A 20,016-nucleotide genomic window follows, 5' to 3' on the forward strand; every position below is an offset into this window, starting at 1 on the left:
ACTTACAAACTTTTCACTAAAGAAAACGTACATTTTCTTATGGATATGATGATAACAGCTTTAAAAAATTTATCCTAAGTGTGCGTTTGGATGCAGATGAAAAATTAAAATTATTTTACTATTTAGCTTTTTTTTGCTACTATTCATGGGTCCTATTACATTTTTTGGCACTATTCATGACCCCTACTGTATTATTTCAACTAATTTTTACCTTTATCTACAGTACTTTCAGCAATAATTTTTTAATTTTAGCAAAATAAATGGTATTCAAACACACCTTAAATACTTTTTTTTTTTTTTATCACGACAAGACTACGGTGCACCAGCACAATCTCGAAGAGTGTGCGGTTGTTTTCCCACAAAGCCCACAAGAAGTAATGCATATTACCTCTTGATAATAATGGACTCAAAAAGGCCGAGAAAGATTAAAGAAAAATTTGGTGTAGTCGTTAAAAAATGAAAACATATGACATATGATGAAAATGACTTGATAGTTAGATGCATTGTTATTATCAATGGGTGGTAGCTTGATGGTAAGAATTCCTTGAATGCAAGTCTGAGGGCTGTGGCTTGAGTCGTGACGCTTCAATTTAAAATATTGTGTCCACATAGATAGCTCCAAGCAGCTTTAGTGGTCTCATGCTATAGAATTCAGATTTAAGTGAGTCAGGACAATGATACTGCGCCGTATATGTTTTTTTTTTTTTCTCATAAAAAAAAAGTTATATGCACTATTGGTGTAAATTAGCAAAAAAAAAAGTACTATTTGTGTAATATGAAAGTATACCACAACCGAGGGAGAGATCTTTTACCCTGTAAGCATGTTGACTTTTAGGAGATTATTATCCTATTGAATCTAATCTCATGCCTCTTGCCATCACATGCTCCAATTGTATTCCATAAAAGTTTAAGAAATTACCATTGTGCATGCTTGCTTGCGCCAAAACCCAAATTTATGTTTAGGGAATCAACTCATAACTATGATTTTATTTTTACCAAAAAAAAAAACTATGATTTTTTCTCCCTCTTTATTTTTATTTTTTACATAGTAGTATAAATATAATATACACCTATATTGTTTTTTTTACGGAGTTTAAAAATAGTTAAAAAGTCTAAAACCATCCCCTAGCAAAATTTAATTAAAAATTTTCAACTGATTTCCTTTCAAATAATAAAAAAAATTATGATACATTTGTTTTTGATAGAAAATCTTATGTTTGTTTTCGATGGAATCAAAAGATGTAATACTTTCTAAAGTGTCACCATCTTTTCTATCAAAGAAAGTATCAATATTTCTTAATTTAGACATGCCTAAATTTTAAAGTTATATTTAGAAAAACCAATATTGTAATAATAATATTTAAAAAGAATTTTACTATCAATGAAAAATATTATACAAGTTTGACCACATTTTATATCCAAAGGCACACTTGAAAATAGAAAACATTTTAGCCCAAAACAAACTAAGCATAATTGACCATATTAAAAATTCAAACCCAAATATAAAATATAGCATATTTTCCAATTATATAATTAAAGAAGCAATTTGCACATCATCATTTAAGAAATTGCCAGGGAAGCCGAATTGAATAAAAGTAAAACGCTTACTCGGTGGTGGTAAATGTTGATGATCTAGTTATGGTAATTGTAAATGTAATTGCCGTCACTTTCCTCCGGCAAGTGTGTCTAGTTTAGTTTATCTCTCCAAACAAACTTTCTTTCTCCACGCAGAACAAACCAGTTCGATTACTGCTATATTTATTCATTCTCAGTACTCTATTACATAAATATATGTATGTACAAATTGTTGTGATGTATATATAGTAGTACACGTTATATTTGATGACGATCGTGAGTATATGCCGCTTCGTTAGAGATATATGGGATAGAGCTATGGACCGATGTTACCACCTCTTTCCTTGTCTCTCCGATCCCGGTACCTTCTCTTCTTTCAATCTATTCATTTTGTGATTTTTTTTTTTTGTGCAGGTTAAGTGTTTGTATAAAGTTCCAGCTGAGGAAAGTTTTTTTATTTGGTTAAAAAAATTTATGGGTTTTACTTTGGTTATTGTAATCATGACATTTATGGCGCAAAAAGGTTAATTTGTTTCCATTTTCAGGTACAAAATGAATGGACATGTGTGTGGTTGTGTGTTTTAATTATGTTAATTTTTGAAATTTTGGGTTGGGTTTTGATGTTTGGGAAGTGGGTTTCAGCTCGGAGATCTTCGCTGGGTCTGAAATTGGCGTTGGTGACGCTGCATCTGATATACGCTGGCATTCTCTTTCTGTTTGACGGAGATTTGATAGAAAAGACAAAACAAGAGCCATGGTATGTTAGACTGTTAAGTGTCTTTTTTCTTAAAAATACAAATTTGGAATTGGGTTCTTGAGATCTTATTTTATGCTTGAGCTAAAAAGTTAGGTCTTAGTTTTAGTACATAATAATGATAATGTATAATCTCGCTAAAGTGAAGTTAGCTTATAAAGAGTGAAATTTGAGATCACATGCGCCCAAAAAAAAGAACTTAATTGGGGCTTTTGGAATGTGCTCTTTGTGATTAATGTTTATGAAAACTAAAGGGGAAAGAGATTTAGATGTAGATTTGGCAATTTGAAACTTTGGAGGCTCACAATTGAGTCATAATGCTCATGCAACGATATATTAAATTGGAAAATTTTTGCTAAATTGAAAACTTCAAATGTAGTCATTACATTGAGTAGTTTTTCAAGACGGATTTTTTATTGATATTTATTCCAAAAAGAAGAAGAAGAAGAAGAAGGGATTACATTTTGATTATTTAATGAGAGAGGAGCTGAAATTTGATTCTACCAAAAACCAAAAAAGGAGATTAAAGTTTTGTAAGTTGTGTAGTCTGTAGTCGACATTATGGTCTAATCTAAGTGCCATTCTTGGTGCAATGGGAAAACCTGGAGAGGCTGTTGGGCTGTTGTCGGGACTTTGTAACATTGGTTGAATTTTCTATCACCTCCTGGGGTTCTCTGGCCTTCTAAATAATAAAATTGTTTCTTTACATTCTATAAGCATCAATGTGAATGCATTTAGGCAAGGATTTATTATTGTTACTGTTCATTCATATTGCATCTTGTTCACAGTGTCTGCTTCAACTTCTCAGCATTTAAAAAAGAAACGTTTAAGATCTCAGTTACATATAGGAAATCTATGGCGTTGGATTTTTGTACATGGAAATTACTTTAAAAGATTTTAAACTACCTCATAGGAGATGCTATTTCGTATTTTTTTTTTCCTTAGGCATGTAATTGTATGATAGCCTAAAAGTATTGGCAGAAAGAACATGGGCCACAATGTGTAATGGATGTAAATGAGACAATACTTGCAGGCACTTTCCTTATAGAATGGGAGCAATTATGTAATTTTAGAATTGCTTGCTTGGAATAATATACTTCTCAAGATGAGCTTATGCAGATGTACAAGTGATTAGTTCATCTGGTTTGCAATGGTTTTATAATGATTTCTATCATTTCCCTAGCCTTCCTAATATTCTTTTGATTTCAGGTACACTTCTTTATATTTGTTTCTGTTTTTTGCTACACTGGTTCAATACTTCATTACCTCCAGTTCTTCTCCTGGGTAAACATTAATACTATTATATTGCCTCAATACCGAAATTCTGGGTGATACATGATATGTGCATTTTATTTGCAGTCTAACACAATTCTTTTTCTTTTCCCCCCTGTTTTAATTTATTTAGCTATGTAATTGATGCAATGAGAGCTTTCAATGAGGCAAATTCAAGAATGCAAAAGGCATCAATGGCCTCAAAGTAAGCAATAACTTGCATTCTACTTAAAGGTTTACCAGTGAAAAAAACAGAGGTCTTAAAATAATTAAAGTAAATTTACAATTCAACATCATCTTATTATTTATTTCGTTTTTATAATGTTTAAGCAAAGACAACCTGCTTCAAGCAACAATGGAAGCTTGGCTATTACTATGGATGGAAGTCAGTTAGGAAGAAATCTTCTAGCAAGTAACTCCATGTCATGGTCGAAGCTGGTTATGGACATGTATCCCCAAGGAACAACTGCTAGGTAGGCAACTATTTTATAAGTGTCCTAAGAATTTTTGATTGGTGGTACTTTTTGAGCAATTATCTGGTGCCTGTATATTTATAAATCGTAGATTGCATTATTAGGGTATTAAAGGGACAGAAGCTTGTACCAACTTTTTTGTGAACTTTTAGATCTTAGCCTCAAATCTTATTTGTGACAGACATAATATTTGCCTGGTGCTTTGCATTAATTTGATAAATTACTTCTCTTTCAATGGTCATTAGTTTCATTTCAACATGGCATTTTATGAACAAATATAGAAAGAGAATGCTGACATATTTGACAATTTTCAAGATTAAAAATTAAAAATATTGCTACTAACTGCTTCCTCTGGGTTCTTGCAGAACTTGGACTTGCTCCTACTGCAATGTTGAGCAGGTATTTCCATCTCATTTGTACATCTTCATTTTGTATCATAAAATTTAGCTTAAATTAAGATCTGGTGCAACCTCTAGCATGTTTGTTTGTTTAACAGTGCTGCATCTTTATCCTTAAGTGAGTTGTCTTTTTATTTCTATGGTTTCATTTTCTTTTTGATAATTTGATAGTTACAACACAACAATGTGACAAGAGGGATTTGAACCTAAGATGTCTCCATTGTAAACAACAAGAGTTGCTAGTTGAGATATAAGGCTCCTGACATTTATATAGCATCATTAGAGTGCCTGACTAAGTACTTATTAGTACGCAATTGAACATGGGAACCTATCTTGTTGCAAACCATTATTGTAAATAGACTAGGTCGAACCTCGACAGTGTGAATATTATAACACAGTGAACAACAGAAAAAGATTATATGGAATCATCTAAAAGACGACAACAACAACAACAATAAACCTTAATACCAAATTTTTGGGTCGGCTATGGATCTGCATCAGATTAGTTAGGGTCAGACATAGGTATTCTCTTCCTCCATTTTATTCGATCTTAAGTCATATTCTTTGTTACTAAATCCTTTTTTATTACTACTATCAATGTTGTTTTGGGTCTTCCTTTACCTTTTTTAATTCTTTCAACTTGGATCAACTCACTTTTTCTTACTGGTGCATTAATTGATATCCTATGAACATGACCAAGCCATTTCAAGTTACTCTCTATCATCTTTTCATTAATAGGAGCTACCCCTATTTTTAAGTAGATTTCCTTATTTCAGATCCTATCTTTCCGTGTGTTTCCACTTATCCATCTTAACATTCTCATTTTAGCTACACTAATGGAATTTCGTTCCCCACCACCCCTTTTTTATTCACTCCATTCTCTTTCCTCTTTATTTATTTTTAAAAAAGAGATTAATAAAAAAAAAGAGAGCATGGTATAGTTATCACAATGTTCAAGAATATCATTAACTAATTCACTGATTGGCATATAAGGTTTGAAAACTTTAGCTATTTGCATGTAATGCGAGGAATGAACTATATTCTACCAGCCAGAAGTGTTGGACCAGTCAAAGACAGGGAAATTTACTTTTCTAACATCCTACTTTTTCCATATTTTGGGCTTTTGTGTCAGAATAGTAGGCATTTACTCTTGCCATGTACTGAAACAGATATGTAATTTGTTGCTAACCAGCAAACATTTTTCTGTTTATTACTCTGATCTCTGTTAACCTTCAATCTAGTTTTTAGTGATTAATGTTTTGTTTGTGGCATATATGCAGCCTCCTCGAGCTAAGCATTGTCATGACTGTGACAAATGCGTTCTCCAATTTGATCATCATTGTGTTTGGCTGGGGACATGCATTGGCCAGGGTAATCATTGTCGATTTTGGTGAGTTTATTACTTTGTTGTATGTCATCCACAATAAATTGTGCCCTTGCATAAATTGCGATTTTTGATATTTCAATGACTGGTAATCACGCCCTTGCTGAATTTTTTTCCCTTTCACTAATTGATGTCTGCCCTTTGCAGGCATTAATTCCATATTATTGTATATTTTGATATTCTAAGATACGTGCTTTTTGTTGACTTTATAAATGCATGTATTTAGATGTTCATCTTTTTGTCTTTAGTACATTAAAGTTCCGATTTACTGGGTTTGTAACTTGCAATCAAGAAAAGAAATTACGTATTTCTATTGTTATCGTATGATAATTGGACTAAAATACGTAAATGAGTGTGTGAATTTTTTTTTTTTAAATTAAAATTGATTTACTATGAAGTTCATTTTTACTGCATTATGATCTGATTTTGGTCAAACAACCACCTTGTGTGTGGTTGTAGAATTGATTAATGAGAATATAGAGCCTTTTTCCAAGTTGTCAAACTGATGTTCATATCCCACATAGAGCTCTATAGTTTAACCTTTAAATGGAAGAATATAAATTATATAGATGCATTTCTCATTTATGTTTATATACAAAACAAATATTTTCCGAGCTAAGAATCTCTCTGTTTTTTGTCACAAAACATTAGGTGGTACATTTGTGAAGAGACAGCATTATGCCTTTGGACTGGCATTTTGTACATTTCTTACCTGAAGGCTAATATATCAAGGGCTTGGTATGTTTCTTTTTGAGCTTCTTGTTTAATGAGAAAGTTTCAGTTTCTTATGTCATGGTTGGTATCATATTGTTGATGGAATTAATGTCTTAGACTACTCCTCTGTCAAGATCACTACCTTGAGAGATAGGAAGTACCAATATTATAAGGATATGGTGATATGTTAATTTTAAAAATTTAGGATATGATACGGCATTTCTTAAATTTTTCAAGGACTAAGGTTTTATTGTCGTTGTATATGGCATAGTAATTTAATTAATTAATATATACTTAAAAATTATTTTTAAGTGCTCATTATGCTATTTTCTAGGTTAAAAGATAAACAATAAAATATTGAAAAACACGGAATATGTCTAACTAATAAAAATAATTAAAAAGCTATTAGTTGCATAAAGAGAAAGTGAGTGAGAGAGGGAGAGAAATATAAAAGAGTAAAAGCATCCCACAGTAACAGGGAGTATCCATATCAGATATATGTCCAATACAAATATGGCTGCTAGTTTGAAGTATCCGCGCTTCTTAGCTTGAGAAGAGAGAGGTGGAAAAATAGTCAAAATTTTGTAACGGTGGTGGTAACATTAATCTTCAATGTGAAAATTGTGTTTTTGTGTTGAATTGAATCTGAACTTGGATCCTGGAATGATGTCATTGTCAGGTGGAAGGACGCAGTCATGATAGTGCTTTTGATTACTTTGTCAATCTCCCTAATCTTTTTGCTTCTCCTACTGATATTTCATAGGTAAGTGTTGTGTTTCTATACTTGCATAGGTCTTTCCTGCATCAGTTTTCTTATGTTCATGACTTCGCTTCCCCTGTTTGCCTGTGGTCCTAATTTAAACTTGGGAGTTTTTTTTTCCCTTTTTAATCTAGCTTTTTGCATCTAGATGGTTTCGTAAATTTACTTTTACACGTAGTCTGGTGTCAGGGTTCATAATGTAATGTTGGCTACAAAATGACCATATCCTACTTTTTTTGGAAGACTACTGGTTATGCAAACTTTCAAAAGTTGTCATGCTATCTAATAAGAATGAAGAAGAGAAGATATGGGCTGAAAGTAATCCTGGCTTAGGATTGGAAACATCAAGGATTACCTAGACTGAAAAGCTTCACCAATTCTTTGTTTATGAGAACATTACACAGGCTAGGCAATCTGTGACATAATGATTAGATGTGAAAGAGAGGCTTCTTTTCCCCAGCCCGCTTCTGGCTTTCAAAGACTGATTCCTGCGAACTATTAGTGACCAAGCATGGTTAAGTCCTGAATCTAAAATAGTTGGCTTATTGTGTTACTTATATGAATAATGAAAAATTGATTTCCAGTGTTGTTTGTTGAGACAGACTTTGTTGTGTTGTTTAGGGAAACTTACCAAAACCCTGTAAAAGAGTACATGGCTGACTATATTTCTCTGAAGTTTTAGTAGTAATATATGTTTGATAAAAAACCTAATGAACCTTTTTTTAAATAAAGGATAAAGGCCCAGCAGAAATTACTAGTTTTTTGAGACCCTGCTGTGCGTTCTATCCATACATGTACTGATTGCCAATTACAATGATAGATTAGCTATATGTATTAATGATATTAAATATATGTTATAACTGGGAGCTTAATTCTTCTGGTTTGGAATTCATTTTGCTGTAGCTATCTTATCTTAACAAATCAGACTACCTACGAACTTGTGAGACGTAGACGCATCCCATATCTAAGGTTGGTTGATTCCTTTTACACTTCTATTTTATATTATTCATTTAAAAATGTTTGTTTCTTCTGAGTGTCTAGGGTTTAGCATTCAAGACATTAATGAGTTACCTACTGAATCAAGTTGGTATATACCAAGTACATGGTTACTGCTTGGAGACATCATAATTGGAGGCAAATAAGAAGACAATTTATCATTACACATCTTCAAGTTCTTAGCTAGTTCATTTGATACTTTGTGTTAAACTGCAGGAATATTCCCGAAAGAGTGTATCCTTTTAGTAAAGGAGTTTGCACAAATTTGTACAGCTTCTGCTGTGCTCAAGGCAGCATATACAAAATGGAATCACTGCCCACAGCCCCGGAAATTGATGAAAAGTCAAGGCCCTACTCCTGCCGGGATGTCGTGACCTGTCGCTGCTGCTGACCTTGCCAAGAATTACAGTGCATTACACGTTCGTTTCTACAAATTCATTGTGAGCTCCCTGAAGTATGCCTGCGTTCCATTTGTTTGATTATCTAAAGGTCATTTTAAAGTTGGTTTATTGGTTTGTAGGTTTCTCTTTATTTTTGGCTAAGTTCATAGGTAAGTCATAGTGATATTTCGTGGTCATATGGTCTTTACAAATGAAGGAGGAGATATTTTTGTACTGATTATCATATTGGCTCTTAGCAACTAAACAACCCAACAAGATTGCCGCACACAATTTAGCAGTGTGGCCTTCTAGTTCTTGCTTTCTTCAATGTGAATTCATCAGTTATGCTTGTGACAAACTCTTGCATTTTGAACATCTTCTAGAGTGATTGTATACATGGAAGGATGTTTGTCAAAGCCCAAATGTCTTCTTTGACATTTTGACAATGGACTATTAAAAGATAAGCTTTGGAAATCCTTAATGTATATTTTTTGCTTAATATATGCCGGTGTTGAAGTGGTCAAAAGTCAAAAATAGACAATATATAAAGTAAGAACTTTCGAAAAGTGAAAAAAAAAAAGTAAAAGTTGAGAGACAAAGAGAGATACAAGATTTTACGATCTTCTAGTTGGGACTTGGGACTTTATGTTAAGATGAGCTAATGTTGAAACAAGTAGAACTGTAGGGGTTTGGTATCACCAAATTTTCCACGGTCAGAAGCTATCCACAATTCGAAACGTGATTTATTCAAACGAATCTAACTTAGTGCGTCAAGGGTGGCACCGCTGTCCAAGTCGAACTATCCAACTACGCCTAGCAGGAAATGTACAAAATATAGGCAAGACTTTTGTTATTCTTGTGTTGTGGTCCAGACAACAAGAATCAAGTTTTAATCTTATTATTAATGTTATTTTTGGCCTTTGGTTTTTTTTTTTTCTTAGTGGGTAATAAGCATATATTTTAAGAGTTGAGTTCTTACAGAACGACTCAATAGAGTGTCAGAGTTATCAAACTCAATAAAAACTAATTCATTAGGAGGAGGATTCTCATACAAAATAAAGTTTTTTAAGTCCTTTGAGAACTACCTCTATTGGCAAAAGCATCATCACGTCTTATTCCCTCAACTTGAGTTAATCCATTATTTCTCATTGATGTATTAATTGCACGTCTTATTCCCTCAACCCTCAACCCTCAACTTGAGTTAATCCTAATCCATTATTTCTCATTGATGTATTAATTGTATGTCTTATTCCCTCAACCCTCAACTTTAGTTAATCCATTATTTCTAATCGCACGTCTTATTCCCTCAACTTGAATTAATTCACTATTTCGTATTAATGTATTAATTGCTAGTTGAATATGTCCGAACCCATTTAAAGTCACTCTCACTAGTGTTAGATTTTTATCGTTGTGGTTCATTGAACAAAGAACACTTCCTAAAGCCTAGGATTGATGAAATCTAAGGCTGTGGAAGCCCGAAGCTTATAGAAATGGGAGCTAAGGCTGTGAACCAAGCTTAAGTTGTTAAAAATATCTATAGAAAGTGGTCGAAACCGTGATTTATGATTATATCTTTCATTAAAATATAAATGAGAGAGACACAGATATTTTAAGTTATATAATAATTATAGACTTTTAGGTACAAGAATTCTATATTACAACCATTACATTGCCACTCAAAAAAGAATAAAAGGGGGAAAATTGTGTCAGCTTGCCCTCAATTTGAGGATGCAATGCAGCACAACATCAAACTACCAACTACATATAGAACTTTCCTTCAACAAAAAGGAATGAGAAGATAACAAATAGATTTTGATTTGGCTGAACGTAATTGTCTAATTGGCTTGGTAAGCTAATTAGTGAGGCTTGAAGAAACTCACTTCAACACCAGTATCAATCACAACATAAAGCCCGGCTGCAATCAATATACCGCTTAGACTCATGCCCAAAACCCCTAGGAACCAGTTGAGCCACCACATTGATCCATACATCTTAGGCTTTCTAATCTTGAGCCACATGAAACATGGGTATGCCAATGTGACAGGTAGTGCTATCCCTCCTATCAAACCAGCAAGGCTTCCCAAGAATGGAATTGCCACCGCCACAAAGAAGCACCCGAACCCAAACATGGCCCTGAAAATTGCTCGAAGCCACCATGGACACGGCTGCTTCTTTCTCACCGTGTACTTGGACTCCATGTCATCAAACATTGGCATGCCATAGATTTGGAACGAGCTCAATGCATTAACTATGACAAACAAGCTAGTTAGGCCTAGAACACCTTGTGACACATCGCGTGAATGGAATTGGTATAGAGCTGTGAGCATTCCTCCATTTGCTGGTATCTGTCAATTAAAAGAAACAAATTCTCTTCTTTAGATATAAAACAAGTAACATTTTTAGGTTCATAGCGTTTTAACATTAGTTATTGTGGTTTTTGAGAGTGCTTAAATTGATAAATACCTTTTGGCCATAAGCCCAATAGCCTCCAATTGCAAGAGGGAATAAGCATGCTGATATGACTGTATAGGAAACCCTGACTCCTTGCCACATGGGCACACGCGAAGGGTGCTTTTCATCTGAAGGCATTGTGGCCTGCACCATAGGAATATTGAAAATTTTAACATGAACCATTGAATGATACAGGGTAATATGACTTTTTTTTCAAAGAAAATTTTCCTCCAATCTCGAACGAGTGTAAAATGGGGGAAAAATGAAGCACACTGGCCCACTCTTTTAGTTTAGAGCCTACATATCTTTAACTCCAATGTGATCAAAGACTAGTCCCATGCCAAAAGTCTTCCCTCTGATTTTGACAGTACCAACTACCAACATGTTCATATCAAGAGGACTGACTTTTTGTTAGGTATGATCTAAACATAGTCCTTTCATTAGTTTACATCCAAAGACCTTGTAACTTAAAAATGCAGTTTATTAGGCACAATGCTAGTAGTGTTGATGCATCTTGGCACTAAAATTTGTGGTTGAGGGTATCTAATTATCCTTAGGTATATGACATATGAGAATTCGACTAATAAACTAACACTAATTCTAAAAGCCTAAATATGTAGAAATAGTGAATTTAAACTAGGAATAGGCCTTTTGAGAATGGACTTGGTGGTTACCAAGTACTTGGTAAGCAAAAAATAATAATAGCATTCATTTAGGAGGGAACTACTATATACCTGGATCTCAAGAATAAGATTGTGGCCCCTAAAAGCAAAAGCAATGATCCCAAGTGCATTAAGCACATCAAAAATCCTTACAACCGGGGTGCTTCCTCTCACAGGATTATAGGACACTCCTGGGAGCCTGCCTTTTGCCACAGACACAACCCATATCATTGTGCAATACCCTACAGCAGTGACGGCCCCGACCAACGATAGACCTGCTATGGAATTCAAGTTGGGCAGCTGAGATAGCACAACGGCTGCACACGTAAAGACCAAGTACCATTCCACGGTGGTTAGCGGCTTTGCGCTGCATGTAGCCCCGCATACAATCTGGAAGAACAATTTACTGGTTGATCCACCAATAATGATCAATGCCACACATGTACCTCCCGAGAGATACATGATTGGGAACAAAGCTAGCCACTTTCCTAGCCTCTCACCTGTAACATTGGATTAGAACACCAGCAGTTAATAATATATACAAAAAGGAAAAATATAATATAGAGCTAAGTTAGAACGTTGATTAAACGTTTAAATTCACAATTTACTATTTTTTTTAACTTTTGGAATAAATGATAATTTATTGTGGTATCAAAACAGGTAGTCAGGAGTTTCAACTCATTTTACCTCGCACTGAAAATAAAAAAGGTTAAAAATCTCACGTATTGAACCCACTATTTATGGAGGAGTTTGAGTTCACACTTGAGAAGAAGTTTTTTTTTTTTTTTTTTACAAGATAGAATTCTACTTTGGCCTAATCTAAGTGTATATGTGTATAAAGCTTTCTTTTGAAGACTTGAACCCCGGTCCTTGCTCCCCACACTCCACAAACACTTGTATTTGTGGAGTGACCATCGCACCAAGAGTGTGCGGTGGTTGAGAAGAAGCGTTAGAAGTTAGACTATTGGTTAAATGATTAAACTCATCATTTACTTTGAGCTTTTAGGACAAGGGATGGTTTATTATTATGCATACTAAACTTTTGGAATAAATGATAATTTATTGTTGTATCAAAACAGGTAATCAAAAGTTTGAACTCACACTAGCTATCTCTCACTAAAAATTAAAAAGGTTGAAAAAACCCCATATATGGAGGAGTTTGAGTTCACACTTGAGAAGAAGTGTTAGAAGTTAGAATATTCGTTAAGTGAGTAAACTCATCTATTACCTTCAGCTTTTAGGACTAGGGATGATTTATTACTATGCATACTAACCAATGATTACAAAAAGATTAGATGTCAGACCACTAAAACTTTTGGGATAAATGATAATTTATCCAATAGATGATAATTTATTTAAATTCACAATTTACTATCTTCTAAAACTTTTGGAATAAATGATAATTTATTGTGGTATCAAAACAGGTACTTAAGAGTTTGAACTCACTCTACCTACCACTAAAAATTAAAAAGGTTAAAAATCTCTTGTATTGGACTCAGTATTTACGGAGGAGTTTGAATTCACACTTGAAAAGAAGTGTTAGAAGTTAGAATATTTGTTAAGGGATTAAACTCATCCTTTAGTTTAAGCTTTTAGGACAAGGGATGAGTTATTACTATCCATACTAACCAATGATTGCAAAAAGATTAGATGTCATACCAAAGGTAGCACAGCAAAGTTGGAGGTAGCGGCTGTAGCGCATCCCATTTTCAGTTGATTCGTGGAGCTGAACAAGTAACCATAAGGTGTAAAGCTGCCATATGAATGCTAGAGTCAAGCCAATAATTCCCCATGTCCTGCAAGCAATCACAAAATATTTTAGAAACCGCAAAAATAATGGTTATGTGAATATCATTTCTCATTAGCCTAAACTTTTAGTATAAACGGTTCTATATTGAACTCAGCTTAAGCTAATGACAAGTCAAATACAATTTAACTCGAGCTATTTAATGATAGTTTAGCATTATGAGTTTTGGTGGCTTACCAGCCAAGGATTGTGAAGGCCACAGGAAGCACAAGAGCCTGAACTCCAATCCCAGAACAGAGAGTATGAAAAGCAGCATAGTACTTGTTACCATTTCTTGACTCAGTGATTGGAAGCCAAGCATCCTGAGGGTCAAGCTTAGTCATCCTAAGAGCCTTTCTCACAGGGCTTCCAAGAGGAGTAATAAACCTTGGAGTCAAAGAGAGTCTTGGGGTTCTTGGGGTTTTGGGAGTCTTGCTTGGAGGTGGTGCCTGGTCTGCATGCTCTCCATTGAGAAGTGGTGACCTTGACAATGATGGTGAGTGGTACTGAGAGGGTGGACATGACACTGGTGGTGATGACACAACAGGAGGCGTTGGTGCAGCTGATCTTGGCCTCGGCGTTAGTGGTGCCGATCTAATCTCATTCTTCTCGCTCATTTTTGTCACTTATTTTTTATAGATCAGTTATGAATTCTCAACAGATTAGTCTCACTTTTTCTCTCTCAGTCTTGCACAAATTTCTTAGGCACTAGTATGTTATATATATACTAGTGGTATTGGGTGTTATACATGCCGACAACGGTGGCTTCAATGGAAGTCAAGGAGGTTTAATTGTTAATTGTGATAGATAGGTGTGTAAGGAGACTAATTTCGTTTTTAGACAGCTTTTGGTGACTCATTATTTGTTGAAATAGTTAATGCAATTGTTGACGGACAATTTTGGCTGCTACGTGTTTGAATTAATAAAAAAAATATGAAGAGAAAGTTAAAGCTCTATGTAGGGATGAATTTTTTTGAAAGCTATATGTAACATATATAAGTTGATAGTTCATACGATATGCTGAACTAGGACATAGTCAACGTAATACTCCGGGTGCGAAAGGGAGCAAAAAGGGGGTCCCTATATAATTCTAAAGACTCAGTTTCGACGACCATGTGATAATTTGAAAGTATAAGAAAATTGAGAAAGATAACAAAAGAGTGTGCAGCCTTTTTTAGAAGGAAGGTGCACATTTGTCAAAAGAGGTGTTCTTATTATGGCTTTAAACTTTAAAGCGAGTCTGTGGTCAGCCCCCATGGGAACGTAAGGAGAGCATTAGAGCAAGAAAATCAAAGTTTGATCCAAAAGCAATGAAATTGGTAGATTGACTTGGATTAAAATATATAAATCGCGGATGGACTGGCATGACCCATGATGAAACATAATTGTGGAAATAAACCTCCATTCTTTTTTAATTATTGGTTTTATTAATAAAATCCAATTTTTAAAGGACATTTTTTTGAGAAACAGGTAAGTCCATATTATTAAGGCAAATCAGATTGGAATATACCCTTCAAATCATTAGGTAGTTCTTCTACCCATACATCAAATTAAAATTAATGATTCCTGCTTCCATCATTTCTTCCAAATGGATGATTAAGCTTTACTTCAAATTTAAAATAAAGTTAATGAAATATAGATATCAACTTCTCATGGTTAACTAGAAAATTATTAAGGGTCATATTAACGGGTGCCTTTAAGGCAATTGATAATAAATCATATCAACAAGTTTTTAACACCACTTTCATGAAAAATATAAAAAACTGTTAGAAAAATTAAGCGCTTTATCATTTTTCCATAAAATATTTTTAAAAATAGTTTATAAACCAATACCTCTTAAAGCATTCGTTAACATTTCTCCATTATTAAAATAGTATACATTAACTCTCTTTTTTGGTCAAAAAATAGAATATTAGTTTTGCATGATTTTTTGGAGAAATTTTCCAAAATGAGCTTTTGACATTAGCATTACTCTAGAATATGATGGTGCTGACTTTTAAGTTTTTAACTTTGAAGTGAAGAATTTGGAGAAAAATACAGCATGCCTCACAGTACGTAATCCTAGGGTCCACGTGCTATGAGAGACATGGTAACAACAATGATTTCTATGCGTCACATATAGTGCGGCTATCAACCATTAACGTAACTAGTTTATTACATATTTCTCTATATGTTTCTTTTTTTAAGTAAACAACTTCCCCTTATATTTACTCAACAATCTGTATTTTTTTTAACAGCTTTACACTTCCCCTTTAAATTTTAATTTTTGAATTTAATTTCAGTGCGGGGTATAATCATTTATATAACATTAAATATAGGGTGTCAAAATTAAAAAAAGTCCAACTGAGCGTACAGAACAAGGTGAAGTTGAGTCCAACATTGTGGGCTTGTAGTTGGCTTCCTGTCTGGATTATTGAAGTCTTTCTTTGTTAAAGAATTACATAAGTTGCATTTCTAGACATTAAACTTGACAAAATGACATATTCATTTACCCCAAAGGACAATACAAAACAAAAAGTGATCTCACATTTTTAGTATTTGGTATCTATATGATAGAATAACATGCATAAAGCATCTATGTATAAATTATATGAAGGCCAAGAAAACTCATATATCCCCCCAAGCATGCTAGAAGTTTGTCATTTTCGATACTTCAGTGCTTCAAAGCGAGCAGAGAGTGCATCATAATCTGGCAATTTGGGGTGAACATGAAAATTTGAGTCTTGTTTATCATGAAATGAAGGTGCTGGTGGTGGAGGCCGCTTGGGTGGAGGATTAATGCCCCTAGGAGGAGGTTCTTCCATATCAATTTCTTCATCACAGTCTGATTCATCAAACTTTATATCTGAATGTCTAGAGGGTGCATTGTAGCTGTGTCTCCTATAACCCTTTCCACCATTCACATTGGTAGTTGGTGTCTCCTCACTGCTTGCAAAATGGGACGCTCCAAAACTTTGCGATGCATAAGTCCTCCCATGAGCTTCTTGTTGATGATCAGTGGTATGTGAGTTAGCTGGGGAATGGTGATTTGGGATGAAGCCAGTAGAATTTCCATAAAGATTTCCAAATCCATGGTTGGTACTTGAATCATTCAACTTGTTATCAAGACTAGGTGCTTGAGTGGCTTGATTAAAGTTTTTGTTGGCCAGATAGGCAGCAGCTTGTGCAGCAGCAATTGCTTTCTTGGCAGATTCTGCAGCTGCTGCAGCAGCTGAGACAGTGTCCTCAAAAAACATATTGCCATTTTCTCCGCTGATCGTTGATCTGGGTAAATAACCGGAAGAGACTATTAAGCAATGGATACAAAACTACTTAAGTTACCTATTATCTATAATGAATCAAAGTACGGGGAATAGATTGGATAACATACCTAGTAGTTGCCTTATTTGGCTCAGCAGATTGAGTTGGCTGAGGCTGCATGGGTAGGCTGGTAGCACTAACAAAAGTGCGAGGTCCTTCCTGATCAGTGAGAGAACTAAGATTCTTAGAAAAACATCAAATTGTGTGTCTGAGTGTGTGTGCGCGTGAGAGAGAGAGAGAGAGAGAGAGAGAGAGAGAGAGAGAAGAACCCACTATACGCTCTTCTGGAGGCTTGAGAAGCTCCATCTCGGATTCTGTTGTATCCCATTGAATCTGGAACTCCTTCGCTATTTCCTTCATGACTTTCAATTTTACTTCACCAGTAGGGGTTCTTACAGAGAGTTTGTCGATCAACTAAAAGAATTTTGGAGGGAAAACAATAACATTACCAGCTTTACAGAGAATTTGTCAATTAACCAAAAGAATTTGGATGAAAAAACAATAATGTCACCAACGAACATAATAACATTTAGAGTTCATAAGAAAAGATAACTGGTTCACAGGTGATATGATATGATTACATATGATATGATAAATGAAAGGAAGGTGGTAGTTACCATGCGGTTTACACCACAGTTAGGTCGCAGATCTGTAGCTGCTGATACAAAATCTTTCCCATATTTTTTCTCAAAAACTTTCTGAAGTGATAAAAGTTCTGGAATTTCTGAGCACCTTGGGGATGCAAATATTAAGCTAGCAATACCTTCTTTCAGATCTGCTGGGCAATCCCTGGAATAATTCAACCCAGATCAGAGTTATATGTATCTAATAAACCATACAAAATAATAAAGATGTTTCATTTCTTTAACCTTTGCTTTGCAATGATTGAAAGTCTGGCCACAACTAATTCACAGAAGAGTTCAATGAACTCATTTGCAGCCAAAACATTCTGTTCCCTGATAACATGTTCAACCTACAAAATGAACAAAACAAATTACTTGTTATGAAAACTCATAATCACATATTGTATGGAAAATATAACTACACCTGACAGTCAAATTAATTTATTTCATTATCAACATTCCATCCCCTGCTGCCAATCCTTGATTGTAAGCTCCATATTTGGTCACAAAAATAAGTTAATGCCACTGGTAAAGAGGGTTCCGAGCCTTCAATAACATGAAACTTTAGACACAAAACCATCCGAATAGTTCATTCTATTGTGTCCTTATCTACATTATCACATTGAGGGCTACTCCATCTCCTTCTAACCACCTTTGTGATAATGTGATTTCTGATCATAAAATTGCATCAAAATGACTGCAAACCTATTTAAATCTCACATATTTCTGTTTGGAAAGAAATCCAACTGCTTCCATTCCCTTTATGTATGTTATTCCTCGAACTATGTACAGTTAAGTTCAGCCAGCAAAGGCAATGGGCTTATTTCATATCCAATTTAAAACACCACAAAGTCACCAACTAGTAATTCAAACCGAACGCCCAAACAATGTAGAACACTGATCAAACAACCCAAAATAGGACCATAGAAGAAATCCAACTGCTTCCATTCTTTTTATGTATGTTGTTATTCCTCTCAATAACAAAATGTCAATACCACAATAAATGACAAACAGATTCTACACCCAAAACTTTTCTGTACGATAAACTACCGTTTCTCCCAAAATTTAAGCTGATAGGAAATGGTGAATTTAATCACAAACCATTATTCTAACATATCCCAACTCCAATGAGAAAACCCCAAAACACAGTTGTCCACAAATGTTAATCTACAACCCTCAAAATAGAAATTTAGACGGAAAATTACCCGGATGCGAGCAGTGGCATCTTGACCTGACTGTAGAAGCAGGGCAATGTCTCGCCTCATCTGCTTCACCACCACCTCTCTCTTGTTCCTCAGCAGCTTTATCCTCGCCACTGCCATCTTCGCCGCTGTCTTGCTGTTACATATACCCCGCATTCACAGAAAAAGAAATATAATCAGTAATTTTACCACTTACTAGCCCTAGCTCTGTTTGGTAAACACTAATTTTTTTTTTGGGCAACATTTAGGCCTTGAAGAACAAGAAACCACAACACCCAGAATCTTAAAAACTTCATTCATTTTCCAATTTGTTTCAAGGAAATTGAATACAAACAATAATCAGACAGCTAAGGAATTTGTTTTTTTACTAAAAAATTTGGTTCTTTTTGCATCATTTAGGCCTCCCATAATAAGAAACAACAAGACCCAGAATCTAAAAAACTTCAACCATCTGCCAATTTATTCAAAAGAAATACTAATCAATAATCAGACAGACAGCTAAAGAACTGATTTTTACTACTCATTATCCCCCTTCTCTGTTTGTTTACCAAGAAAAATAAAATCTTTGGGTTGTTATTTCATCATTCAGGCCATGTAGAACAAGACCCAGAATTTTTTAAAAAAAAAAATTCCATTTTGGTACACATTATCCTAGGCCACCAAAAATGTTCAAAGGGTGTGTGAATGTGACAAGGGAAAAGAGAAAGAAACAATAGAAAGAGAGAGAGAGGAAACAATGTACCATTTGGAGGAGTTGAAGCCACGGCGGAAGAGAGAGAGGCCGATCCTCATGATGGTCTTGGCGTGGCTGGTGGCTATACTTGCGGCAGTCATTGGCTGCGTCGTGAGTTTGTGAGTGTTTAAGTGTTGCAGTGTTTTTAGTGTAAGCGAAGAAGCTGTGAGAGACAAAGAGAGAGAGTAACGGTCTCCTGAGATGGAAAAGTGACAACTTTTATTGGATCCTTTAATCCTTTCCTTTTGGTTTGGTGCTTCATTGATGGAGGATCCAAGTGGGGTCCACTCAACGCACCGACTCGCTTTTGATTTTCTTGTACCGTGTCGTTGGTTCATGTCAACACTGTGTGTGAGGGAAAATATAGCCGTTAAGAAGATTTGACACGTGGAAAAATGTTAGAGGATTTGATGATGGAGCGGAAGCATCCAATGTAATGTGTGCTACAAGCCTACAAGCCTCTACAACTTGTGATACTTTTGTTTTGTTGTTGTTTATTTATTGATTTTTATAAATAACTAAGGTACACTGCCTACACAGCTTTTTAAGCGTT

General features: G+C 34.8%; 3 protein-coding genes across 3 annotated transcripts; 1 reads left to right on the forward strand and 2 right to left on the reverse strand.

The window, feature by feature from the left end:
• The first annotated feature begins 1,708 nt into the window (after positions 1–1,708).
• On the forward strand, positions 1,709–9,064 carry LOC142626385 (protein S-acyltransferase 10). The gene is made up of 12 exons (XM_075800209.1): positions 1,709–1,936; positions 2,218–2,332; positions 3,539–3,613; positions 3,735–3,806; positions 3,937–4,074; positions 4,440–4,473; positions 5,753–5,862; positions 6,508–6,594; positions 7,250–7,333; positions 8,234–8,299; positions 8,543–8,766; positions 8,847–9,064. Exons 1-11 carry the CDS (start codon positions 1,843–1,845, stop codon positions 8,715–8,717), a joined length of 1,050 nt encoding a protein of 349 aa, XP_075656324.1. The 5' UTR covers positions 1,709–1,842; the 3' UTR covers positions 8,718–8,766; positions 8,847–9,064.
• Positions 9,065–10,311: 1,247 nt separating this feature from the next.
• Positions 10,312–14,307, reverse strand: LOC142626386 (lysine histidine transporter-like 8). The gene is made up of 5 exons (XM_075800211.1): positions 13,804–14,307; positions 13,479–13,615; positions 11,892–12,319; positions 11,170–11,301; positions 10,312–11,051 (listed from the first exon to the last, which is right to left on the reverse strand). The coding sequence occupies exons 1-5, from the start codon at positions 14,220–14,222 to the stop codon at positions 10,563–10,565; spliced, it is 1,605 nt and encodes a 534-aa protein (XP_075656326.1). The 5' UTR covers positions 14,223–14,307; the 3' UTR covers positions 10,312–10,562.
• Positions 14,308–15,963: 1,656 nt separating this feature from the next.
• On the reverse strand, positions 15,964–19,666 carry LOC142626387 (uncharacterized). Its single transcript, XM_075800212.1, has 7 exons — positions 19,473–19,666; positions 18,734–18,866; positions 17,775–17,878; positions 17,523–17,694; positions 17,179–17,319; positions 16,976–17,064; positions 15,964–16,869 (listed from the first exon to the last, which is right to left on the reverse strand). Exons 1-7 carry the CDS (start codon positions 19,562–19,564, stop codon positions 16,245–16,247), a joined length of 1,356 nt encoding a protein of 451 aa, XP_075656327.1. The 5' UTR covers positions 19,565–19,666; the 3' UTR covers positions 15,964–16,244.
• Between the last annotated feature and the right edge of the window lie 350 nt (positions 19,667–20,016).

The sequence above is a fragment of the Castanea sativa genome, chromosome 2 (genome assembly GCF_040712315.1).
Source record: "Castanea sativa cultivar Marrone di Chiusa Pesio chromosome 2, ASM4071231v1".
Taxonomy (NCBI): Eukaryota; Viridiplantae; Streptophyta; class Magnoliopsida; order Fagales; family Fagaceae; genus Castanea; species Castanea sativa.

What these genes read in the sequence shown, in the direction of transcription:
- LOC142626385 (XM_075800209.1), top strand. Translation starts at nt 1,843, where the DNA reads ATGACGATCGTGAGTATATGCCGCTTCGTTAGAGATATATGGGATAGA. An exon ending in GGTAATCATTGTCGATTTTG is followed by an intron (nt 5,863 to 6,507) that starts GTGAGTTTATTA and finishes ACAAAACATTAG; the next exon opens with GTGGTACATTTGTGAAGAGA. An exon ending in CTCCTACTGATATTTCATAG is followed by an intron (nt 7,334 to 8,233) that starts GTAAGTGTTGTG and finishes ATTTTGCTGTAG; the next exon opens with CTATCTTATCTTAACAAATC.
- LOC142626386 (XM_075800211.1), bottom strand. Translation starts at nt 14,222, where the DNA reads ATGAGCGAGAAGAATGAGATTAGATCGGCACCACTAACGCCGAGGCCA. An exon ending in GCCTTCACAATCCTTGGCTG is followed by an intron (nt 13,616 to 13,803) that starts GTAAGCCACCAA and finishes GATTGCTTGCAG; the next exon opens with GACATGGGGAATTATTGGCT. An exon ending in ATTGGGCTTATGGCCAAAAG is followed by an intron (nt 11,052 to 11,169) that starts GTATTTATCAAT and finishes TTTAATTGACAG; the next exon opens with ATACCAGCAAATGGAGGAAT.
- LOC142626387 (XM_075800212.1), bottom strand. Translation starts at nt 19,564, where the DNA reads ATGACTGCCGCAAGTATAGCCACCAGCCACGCCAAGACCATCATGAGG. An exon ending in GGCTTCAACTCCTCCAAATG is followed by an intron (nt 18,867 to 19,472) that starts GTACATTGTTTC and finishes TATATGTAACAG; the next exon opens with CAAGACAGCGGCGAAGATGG. An exon ending in ACTGTGGTGTAAACCGCATG is followed by an intron (nt 17,320 to 17,522) that starts GTAACTACCACC and finishes AAATTCTTTTAG; the next exon opens with TTGATCGACAAACTCTCTGT.